Source organism: Nicotiana tabacum, chromosome 24 (assembly GCF_000715075.1).
Source record: "Nicotiana tabacum cultivar K326 chromosome 24, ASM71507v2, whole genome shotgun sequence".
In the NCBI taxonomy this organism is placed as follows: Eukaryota; Viridiplantae; Streptophyta; class Magnoliopsida; order Solanales; family Solanaceae; genus Nicotiana; species Nicotiana tabacum.
This window is the reverse complement of record NC_134103.1, coordinates 58,010,975-58,022,229: the sequence shown is the minus strand read 5'-3', so window position 1 is coordinate 58,022,229 and position 11,255 is coordinate 58,010,975. Positions and strand designations below refer to the sequence as shown.

The 11,255-nt window shown below is 37.4% G+C and overlaps 1 protein-coding gene across 1 annotated transcript; it reads right to left on the bottom strand.

Moving 5' to 3' along the window:
* Window positions 1-3,787: 3,787 nt before the first annotated feature.
* On the bottom strand, window positions 3,788-5,400 carry LOC142178161 (uncharacterized). Its single transcript, XM_075247490.1, has 3 exons — window positions 5,256-5,400; window positions 4,153-4,721; window positions 3,788-4,045 (listed from the first exon to the last, which is right to left on the bottom strand). Exons 1-3 carry the CDS (start codon window positions 5,398-5,400, stop codon window positions 3,788-3,790), a joined length of 972 nt encoding a protein of 323 aa, XP_075103591.1.
* Between the last annotated feature and the right edge of the window lie 5,855 nt (window positions 5,401-11,255).

Here is an 11,255-nt window from a genome sequence, read left to right as displayed (position 1 = left end):
CTGTATATATAGGCTCTCTGCTCTCTTGACTGGAAGAAGACAATACTCAATTGAATATGAAGTCCCGATAAGGGAGATTACTGTAACTTATGAGACTAGAAAAATATACATAAATTCCGAAATATGAATTTCTCTTTATGTCTCGTCATCAATCACATGTAGTTATTGGATCATGCCAAAATGAAGAAAGGTTTAGCCTTAACATACCTGGAGTAGGGAAAAATCCGTATGATATTCTTGAAAAAGGTTGCACCGTACTCACTTAGAATCGCAAAATCTCATGTTGCTAAGGTGCTAAGAAATCTCGTTGGAATTTTGGTTGCTAACGTTGGAATTCTTGTATATGTTATGAATTCTTCTTTGTTTTGTAACCTTTTCAATAAGAAATCATTATCAGATTTCTACTTGAATATCTAATGTCCAAAAAAGCCAAAATGCCCATTTCTTTAAGTCTTTACACGTAGAAGGATTTAGTGTTTAGTATGTGATACTTTAGCTTGCCACCTTTCTTTGTGAATAATGACTCATTTAATTGATCCACCTTGCTGCCACATTTTGGCATTTAAGCTTATCCATAATTTTAGTTAATTATTCACTAATCTCCTGATTAACTTGTTAATCTCCACTAACTAATAATTAACCAATTACCCACATACTTAAAAATTATCCCAAATAACTTAAAATATTGCTCATTTTTAGCATACCTTATACACCTCACTATCATGGCTATGTGGTACCTTGTATGGTACTAGTCCATAAATACCGGATATTTTAGTTCGGGCCATATTTTATCCCAAAATGTCAAACTTTGACGAAATTCATTTTCTTCGATTTTCTTACCCTCTCACCTTCACCAATTTACTCATCACTTGTTTAAAATAGCATAATGCTTATAATCACGAAATAATTTCATTCCCTAACTTGCGTCGATTAACTTACGACGAAACTTTATCGTACGAAAATGCGGGATGTAACATTCACAAAGATCCATGTTTCCATGCTTGTGCTTATCCTTGATCCTCCTTCGAGGGAATGAGCACTAAGTGCTAATATCACCCTTTTAATTCGTCTCAAAAGATAAGGCACGAGCACAGTAACTTTTCCTACAAAAAATAAACAAACATTGTTAGTGAAAAACAATATCACCACCCTCTCCTCTATACAAATTTGAGGGTGGTGATCATGAGTGCCTTCAATCATCTTCCCAGACTCCCTTGCACTCCCTTTCTCCTTCTCTCCTAGCTCCTTGCAACCTTTACTCTGAAATATGGGCAATGTAGTTTATCAACATTCACTATCCTCCTCCCATTTGAATCCAAATGATTAAAACTATGGCATTCAATGTCACCAATATCAAGAGCATAATTAGCCAAATGGTCTGCCAATTTATTTCCTTCTCTAAAAATATGAGACACCCTCCCATTACATATTTCCAATATCTTCCTTATCTCCTCAACATGTTCATCAATGACCCAAGGTGGCTTCCAAATCCCCTCAATTATATTTTTAAGCAACATAGAATCTGTTTGTAGCCAAATATGAGTTAGGTCATGATTAACACAATACCTTAATACCTCCAGAATTGCTACTGCTTCTGCAAACGTATTTGTAGCCTCCTGTATTTCTTTCCCACATGTATATATAATATTCCCATGTTCATCCCTCAAACAAAATTCAATAGAACTTCTGCATGGGTTCCCTCTTGATGCCCCATCAGTGTTGATCTTTGTCTATCCAGTCATAGGGAATTCCCAAAGCACCTTGTTGATCTTAAGCTTTGGAGTATAATTCTCCATCATATGCAACAACTTCGGCTACCTATAAGGTACATGTAACAGCCCAGGTTTCCTGAATTTAACCAATGATTGAATGGTAAAGGACACTTGATAGATGATTGTGCTTATAGTGACAACATCCCCATGCTTGTAGTTGTTTCTCCTCTTCCACAATTCCCTCACAATGATACACGACGGTGCTTGAAAAATTAGCTTAGTCTAGGAATTACATTTGTTGTCCAGCACTTCACCACTGCTTGATGCAAGCTTAGCCCTTCCAATGACATTCCTGCAAATGAGAATAAGTAAGACCATACCTTTTGTAGCTGCATATGACTTGAAGAATACATGGCCCATTGTCTCATCATCCGGATTTGAACAACACCAACATCTAGAGGGAAACAAGTATTCCCATCTAGTGGTAGTTTACCCTTTCATACTTTCCACATGAAGAAAGAAATCTTAAAAAGCAATCCTTTCACCCACATATTCTTGGAAGATATGTTGGATTCCCTTCTACTTCTCAAATAATTCCAGGCAGATTTTAAACTAAAGTCACCCCTAGTTTCCAACTTCCAATAGGATTTATCTAAGTCATCATTTAGCATTGGGGGCTTGACATTCTCCGGAATATGTATCGCTATATCTTCAGGAAGAATCTCTCTCAATCTATCTTCATTCCAAGCCCCATCTTACACTACATCACTTATATTATGCACTGTTTCATCACAATAAAAATCACGAGGAGTAAGAAAGTATAATGCACCCAATCTCCGAGGAACCACTATTGCATTCAATTTTTTGCAATACTTTTGGCTCATAAAAGAACTGCAAAGTGTAGGTTTTGTTCTAAAATTCTACCAAAGTTTGTAAAACATAGTCTTTGATACATCATATAAAGATCTAAAACCTATTCCTCCTTCATCAACTGGCAATCACGTTCCTCTATAAAGCCTAATGCCTACTCTTTCCTCCCACAAAACTACTCCAAAAGAAGTGTGCAAACATCTTGTGTAGTTTTTCAATGACATATTTTGGTGGATTCACAACAAAAAGAAGATGAATTGGTCTGCTTTGTAGTACATGAGATATCAAGATAGCCCTACCTCTAATAGACAACAATTTACCTTTCCAAGCTTGCAATTTATCAAGGACTTTGTTAATGAGTCCTTGATAGTAGTCCAGCCTTCTCCTAGAATAAAAAATGTGGCATACCAAATAAGTAAAAGGGAAGTCTTGCCTGCCAATACTAGTCATCATTTGTACTTTGTTTACCACCTCCACACTAGTAGAATGATGCATGTATATAGCTGACTTTGCCTTGTTGATAAGCTGCCCAGAAGCAACTTCATAGGCTATCAAAACTTCCATAATAATATGCAATGATGTAGTATCTGAAGAGGAGAAAATGATAGTGTTATCAGCATAAGACAAGTGGTTGATCTTTGGACTCCATTTTGGCAAATCAAAACTACAAAAATATAGATTCATGTGTAAGAAATTAAGGCCCCTAGACAATGCCTCCGCTGCCAGAATGAATAATGTTTGAGACAATGGATCTCCTTGCTTGACACCCCTAGTAGATTTGAAGAAACCATAGGGCTGCCCATTCAAAATAACCGAGTACCAATTGTTGTACACAATTCCATAGACCAAGCCTATGAATCTCTCACAAAATCCCATCTTCCTCAATACTTTTGTCAAGAACAACCAAGAGAGCTTGTCATATGCCTTTATTATATCGAGTTTGATCACCACATTAGGTCCTGCCTTGGTTCTCAACCTTATATCAGTAATGATCTCTTGAGTGAGTAGAATATTCTCCACAATGCTCTTTCCTTTTATAAAGCCTGCATGCTCATCAGAAATAAAGTTAGGAAGAAGATCAACCAACCTTTCATGTATGACCCTTGAGAGGATTTTGTTAATGAAATTGCTTAAACTTATTGGCCTCATATCTGAGAATGTTGTAACTTCCTTCTTCTTTGGTAATAAGACCAAATTTGCGTGAGTCACAAATTTGATAATTCCTGGCCATTGAAAAAAGCTCTAACCATATCAAAGACATCATCTCCACATGCTTGGTAGAAGCTCCCATTGAATCCATCTAGCCCTCCAGCACTGTCTCTATTTAGCCCAAATACTGCCCTCTTCACTTCCTTTTTTGTTGGTTGTTTTATAAGATCTTCATTCTGGACCCTCAACACTATATTAGGTACATGATCAAGGATACCAAAAGCAGTAGGTACCCTATATTCACGAAATTGTTCCTGAAAAAACTTCACTGCTTCCTCAGCCATCTCTTCATTAGTTCAATCCATTGGCCTCCACTGTTCTGAATTCTTTTAACTTGCAATCTCTCCCTTCTCCCATTCACCTGGGCATGAAAAAATTTAGTGTTCTTATCACCATCTTGGAACCGATTCATGCCAGCCTTCTGTTTCCAGAATTCTTCCTCCAATTGAAGATATCTAATGAAGTCTGCCTGCACTTTCAAGAGTCTCTCTCTATTATGTGGTGTAGGGTGTAGTTCAAACTGTATTTCATGTACAATCACAAGATCCTCAAGACTGGCTACTTTCTGGAAGATGTTTCCATAAGTAGCCTTACTCCACAAAGTCAAAGCTTTCTTCAATTTCTTAATCTTATAATTGAACAAAATAAAAGGATTGCCACTGAAATCTGCATTCCAGTTATCCTTAACAACATCAAGGAAAGTTTCATGTTTAATCCAGAACTTCAAGAACTTGAATGATTTCTTAATAGGTGCTACATTTAGGTCACAGGAAATGATCAATGGGCAGTGATCCGAACCTGTTTTGGACAAATGAGTAACCTCCACTCCTGGCAGCATCTGTTGAAACTCCATGTTAGCCAAGCATCTATCTAACCTCTTGAATATACATACAATCATCATCAGTTCTTCCATTCCACCAAGTATAAATACTGCCCTTGAAATCCAAATCAAACAGGTTACAAGTGTTTATACAATGTCGAAAATCTTCTACTTCATTCAAAGACACTGGCAGTCTACCAATTTTTCTTCTTCATCAACTATTATATTAAAATCACTTCCAACAAGCCATGGGATAGTCATTTCATGAGCTAAAACATACATTGAATCCCACAATTCATTTATCTCAATTGCATCACATTTGGCACACACAAGAGTGACTATGAAATCTTTTTGTGATTGAGGATTAAATAGTCTAAGCGTAAGTTGTTGCTCCATGTCAAATAATACTTCAACCTCATAATGTTACTCCACAAAGGCCCATACTTTGTTAGAAACATTAACAAAAGTATGATGCATTCCCAGCTTCCTCTTATATTTCTCCAGTTTGTTTGCATTTTGCATAGGCTCCATCAAACCAATGGAGTGAAATTCATGCTGTCTATGCATTATGACAAGCCTTTCAAAGGATTTGTTTTGTATTTATTGACCTTATATTCCAAATAATAGCATTCATGATTAATTACTGAATTTGGTAACGATCCTTCTCGTTTGAACTCTAGTGCCAGGAACACCGGACATCTCCTTTTGTTGCTTCCTTCTTCCTCTTGCAATAGATTTTACTTTATCAATTTGTCTAGGAGATAAGTCAACTTGCATTGCAGCATTCATGAAGTTCTAAGTTGTATACTCTTCATCTAGGTCCTTACCCCCTCTTTCAACCTGATCTTCCTCCTCCATGCTATGGGTTGGTTCACCTATTGATTCTGTACAGGCTTAGGGATCATCAGCTTACTCAGATTTTCTTTGGCCACCTTCAAAGGTTGGTTATTAGGAGAATTAAACACCACTGGGAGGTTTTTTCCAGCTGAACATGCTTCCTTCTTTTTTTTTTGATTTTCCTGTAGCTAGGGCATCATTTACCTGGCTAGGGTTAGGGTTAGGGCTGGGTACTATTTCATTGATTTTTGTTGACAAACCCTGATTCTTTGAGCTGCTGTCTTGCATTACTGGCTTCTCCATATCAGCCTTACCATCAACAGTAGCAATCACATTATCAACATCTGTTTCCCAATCTTTTGTATCTCCTATCTCCTTCTCAACTCCTGCTGCCCCATCGTCAATTAGGTCATGATCAACTGATTGATCATCATCTTCTATTTTCTCCTTCTCATCATCTTCTTGGAATTCTCCTTCCTCCTCATCTGAAATTTTTCTACTTGATCACTCCACAGTTTACCTAGTTGTACATTACCAGTATCTTGTGACTGAGAAGGCATCTCTTTGCTCAATTGATTTGTTGCAATAAATCTAGCTAAATCATCACACCTTATTTCTTCATTCATGCTAGTGCCATTGCCTTCCTTTGTATTCAAGGACCGTGATAAAACTTCCTTACATGACTGATTTGTTATGACCTTATTGACTCCAAAATCTCGATTAACCCATTGAGCAGTGGATTCCTTCAAAACTGCATGTTCCTTCTCCTTGTCAATGTGCTTAATATTTGCATTATTTCATTCCTTTGATGCCCAGTCCCCGGTGAAGTTGGCTTGTATACATGAGTAGTTGGATTTAATGATTTCCCAGAAGCAGCCTGGATTTAAAGATTTCCCAGCCGACCTTGGAGACCCATTCCCAGTCGCAGTAGGATTTGTAGTAGGTATGCGAGAAACAATGCTCTTTTCCACCAATACCAATTGATTGTTGTCCTCCTTCTCTCTTTCTTCTACCTCCAATACTACAAGTTTTTTGGTTACTTGAACCTGTTGAGATGTCACATTATCAAGTGGAACAATTTCTTTTCTAGTCTTCTCATTGATATCAACCTGTTTTGCTCCATTCTCCACACGATTGTCTCTTACCTCTTTCCATTGTTCACCTATGTTACCAACCACTTTACCACTTGACAAAATTTTGATTGGTTGATCAACATTGTTCTTCTTCCATCCACCTTGCTCAACACCTTCATCTCCTTGTACCTCTTCTTTAGCCTTATCATTGTGCTCCATCAATTCAGGATGCAACCTCTAACACTCAAACTCATCATATCCTTGTAGTCTACATTCTTTGCAATACTGAGGGAGAAAATCATATTGAATCATCACCCATTCCGTCCTTATTTCTCCAGTAGATTCATTCTCAATATCCATGCGTACTTTCTTAGGCAACTCAGTGAGGAGATCAACTAAGACCTTTACTCTAGCACAACTAGGTCTTGTTTTATTAATAGTAGCCATATCAAGGTGCAATTGTATCACCACTGTAGAAACTAAGGAAAATAAGCATACTTTGACAAAATAAGTAGGTAACAAGCTTGGGAAAGAGATCCAAGCCATAGCCATTGGAGTTTCTTCCCCTACTTTGAATTTTGCATCTTAAATTAGTGGCCTCATTTGATTTTCATAACCATCCTTAGCTTTAACATAATAATCACTTTTTGACGTAAGATTAATAAAATCTTCCCATAATGTCAATCTAATTAATACATGCCTATCTTTGAAAAAGCCAATACTGCATTCATCTTTGATTCCACATTGCACAGGGATAATTTTATGCAATTCTTGCAGTTATGGCCATTCATGTGAGAACTTACCAACGACTACATATTGTAGTCCTTCAATGACATTCATGCGATCAACTTATGCTTCTGTAAACTTTACAAAGGGATACCCATGTAGGAAAGCAACACGTTTAAATGGTATGGGATTAACTGTAGTCTTTGAACTAGGGTTTACGTGTATGGAGCTATTTAGAGCAACTAGTTTCAAGAGATTAGAGAAATCTATGGGCTGGTGATTGTTTGTTGTAGGGTTAGGATTAGTTAGGGATGTTTGGGGAGGCAGACCAGCCATGGAAGAGGGCTGGTTGCCGATCGGAGTGGCCATGGCAGCTCTCGCGATGGAAGACAATTCAGTCATCTCCTTTCACCAGTCGCCAGAGCCCTAGTCGTGATCCAATAGGTTTCTATGGTAATTTTTCAAACATGTGGATTAGAGATTTGCCATTCAAGGTATCTTTCTTTATATAGAAATTATGGAGATTTAAATTTCCCACTGATGATTGGTGGAGAAGGATTGGCTACTTGCATGTATCAAGGTATTGGTGTTGTCAATATTTTATGATTTATATGCATGGTTGGTTTGGGTTCAGAGGTTCTGGAGTGATTTAGAATACTTGGTTAGCAATTAGAGGCTTTAAGTTAAGAAGAGTTGACCAAATTCGACATTATGGGTAAACACGCTCGGATTCATGATTGGAAGCAACCGAAGGTTTATATAGTAATTCTGGACTTGTACGTATGTTTGTTTTGGGTTTCGGGTGGTCGGAAGTTGATTCGACACTTCTAGCCGAAAGTTGGAATTCATAAACTTAAGAGGGTTTCATAATCTGGATTGAATTATGATTCTTGATTTTGATGTTGTTATTTATATTTTGAGCTCTTGCTAATTTTATAGAAGGTATACAGACTTACTAGAATGATTAGACTCAGGTGAGTTTCATGGTGAGTATTGGAGCATTTCGGATTTAGTTGCAATACTAGTTTTCTGGTGTACCGTAGTGCATCGCGATCGTGGAGCTAAGTCTCATTATCACAAAGAAAAAATAGGTGTTTGGGGGGGGGGGGGGTTGTGCATGTGGCGTTGTTCATCACGATCGCAGAAGAGGAGCTGCGATTTTGAATCACAATCGCGTAGGGTATGTTGTGATCATGTAGAGGAACTGGGCCAGGGATGGAAGTAAATAGCGATCACGTAAGAGGCCCTGACTGAGCATCGCGATCACGTGAGGAGAAGAATCAATGGCATAGATGGAAAGTTGGCCCGGATACTTTATGCATCACGATTGCGTGCGTGTCAGTCGCGATCGGGAAGAAGGTTTTGGCTTCAGGGGTATTTAATGTCCAGATTCTGGGATTGAGCTTTTTTTCACCATTTTTTAGTTTTGGAGAGTGGATCTAGGAGATTTTGAAGAGGTAATTCACCCAAATAATGAGGATAAGTATTTCTAACTTGGTTTTGATTATATACCTTCGTTATCCATGAACTTTTACACATAAATCAAGGATTTAAAGAGTAGAAAATGGGTTTTTGACTTGAAACTTAAGAGAGTGTATTTTGAGATTTTGAATATTGACTTGGACTCGGATTTAGAGACTAATCATATATTTGGACTTGTGGGGTTACGGGCCATCGGGATTGGTCTTGGATTCGAGTTTTGATCATGTGGGTCCGGGTTGACTTTTTAAAATTTCTTTAAAGATTGAAGCTTTATTGATTGGGGTTGCTTCCTTTAGCATTATTTGACTTTTGCGAATGATTTTTGACTAGTTTTTGGATAATTGTATGTCAAGAACAAAAGAAAAAGCGTGATTTGGGATTGAAGGCTAGCCCGGAGGCCTTGGCTTGAGAAAATATTTTCTACTATGGACTTATGTGCTACATGCTATGTGTTTGGAGGTGATATTTATTTGAGGCGGCGAGCATATATGCGGGAACTGAGGTTACTTCATATTTGAGGTAGATTTTATTTATGTCTTGATCTAATACATGCCTACTTGTGATATGCTTTAATTATTTGTATAACTACTTGATCTTTCTTATTCATGTTAGAGATCATATCTAGGTTTAATGCTTTATTTGGACATGATGGCTATTTGTATGATATATTATATGTTGGATCCCTAGTCATACGTTACACATATGCATACGTAATGCATAGAGACCATATTTTGTACACATGCATACATCACTGCATGGTTATTTCTCTGTCCGTGTGCATCATACATGCTTATCTCTTATTCATATGCGTACATTTCTGCATATGGTTCTCTTATATGAACTGAAATTATGGTACGCAAGATGTCCGTGCAGTTGAGATGATTATAGCACGTAAGTTGTCCATGGGATTGATATTGTTATAGCATAATAGTTTATGTCATGCGGTCATTTTGATATTTATATTGTTATGGCATGATGGTTTATGCAGTACAATTATTTTGATATTCATATTGTTATGGCATGATATTTTATGCGGTGCAGTTATTGTGATATTGATATGTTGTAGCACAATGACTTTTCGTGCTGGTGCTTAGATGTGGATCCATTCTTTTGGACTAACCATGCTGCACTAGTCCTTGTAAGCGCAGGTGATACGCATATTATGTTAGAGCACGTGGGACGTGCTGGATCATGTAGGAGCAAATGAAATGTGCTAATATTGTTTATGGTTGAGTCTTGAGCATGCATTGACATTCTAGACTCATGTACAAGCATTCATGCATATCACCGACATATGCATATTCATGCATTTTACCTATGCATGGGACTTGTTAGTGGATTGTAGGACACTTGGAGAGTGTCAGATCGGTGTACAAGTTGAGTCTTCATCATGCATAGACATCTTAGACTCGTGTAGGAGCATTAGTATAAATGCTATTTGAGAAATTATGTGCAATTAGGTCTTTATCATGCATATACACTCATATTCGTGTAGAAATATTCGAGTTAAATCTACTTGGTGAAAGTATCCTTTATATGCGAATTTGGTGCTTTTGTATATGCTTGGATCTGGTTATTTAGAAAAGCATACTTATTACCTTCTTCTTTGATTGCGCACCTTATTGTTGATATCCGCTGATCTTTGGTGCTTTCTTGATTATTTCTCTGTTATGATATATACTTATGAGTTGCGTAAGTTATATAGAGTAAGTATCTTTTGACTAAGCCTCGCCACTACTTCGTTAGGGTTAGTCTTGATATTTGCAAAATACATGTGGTCGATTGTACTCATACTACACTTCTGCACCTTGCGTGCTAATTTTAGAGCTAGGCTATTATGGAAGTCGAAGCCTAGCATTAAAGATGTACCAGCGTTCTAGTTGTGCTTGTGTATATTCTAAATAGATGATGTATTTTTTTCATACCAACATTGTATTTCTTAATCTTAGTGGCTCATGACTTGTACTACCAGTTTTTGGGAATACTTGTATTTTTCTTTGCATTCTTATTTTATACTATATTTTTTGATCTTCAGTTCGAGTTGTGTTATAGGCTGGTTGGCTTATCTAGCGGGTTGGGTTAGGTGCCATCACTACTTGGTGGGATTTAGATCGTGAAAAGTTGGTACTAGAGCTCTAGGTTCATAGGTTTTATGAGTCATGAGAAAATATCCTGTAGAGTCTTGTGGGTTGGTATGATTACGTTCACACTTATCTGTAACAGGCTACATGGCATCTAGGAAACTTCTTTTTTTTCTTTCCTTATCGTGTGACTTTATTTCAGCTTGAAGTCTCAATCTTTTGATTTCTTTCTATTCGTTCATATGCGATGTCAAAAACTCAATATCAATTGGGAACAACGACTTGTGATGATGTCACATATATGGTATGAGATACTTTTTCGTGTTATGAGGGAGGCCAGTCTAAAGGACTCATGATCAGGTATGGAATTCAACTTTGGCTTAGGGGGCCCCACGTAAGTGAGCATGTGATTTTGGACTCTTCTATCTGGTAGTGTCCCTAGAAG

Bases quoted from the DNA above. Each gene is read 5' to 3' on its own strand.
- LOC142178161 (XM_075247490.1), bottom strand. From the start codon at position 5,400: ATGAATGCTGCAATGCAAGTTGACTTATCTCCTAGACAAATTGATAAA. The intron at 4,722-5,255 runs GTAATTAATCAT...TTTCAAGGGCAG, and splicing joins AAGGATCGTTACCAAATTCA to TATTTATACTTGGTGGAATG. The intron at 4,046-4,152 runs GTGAATGGGAGA...AAGTTTTTTCAG, and splicing joins CTAAATTTTTTCATGCCCAG to GAACAATTTCGTGAATATAG.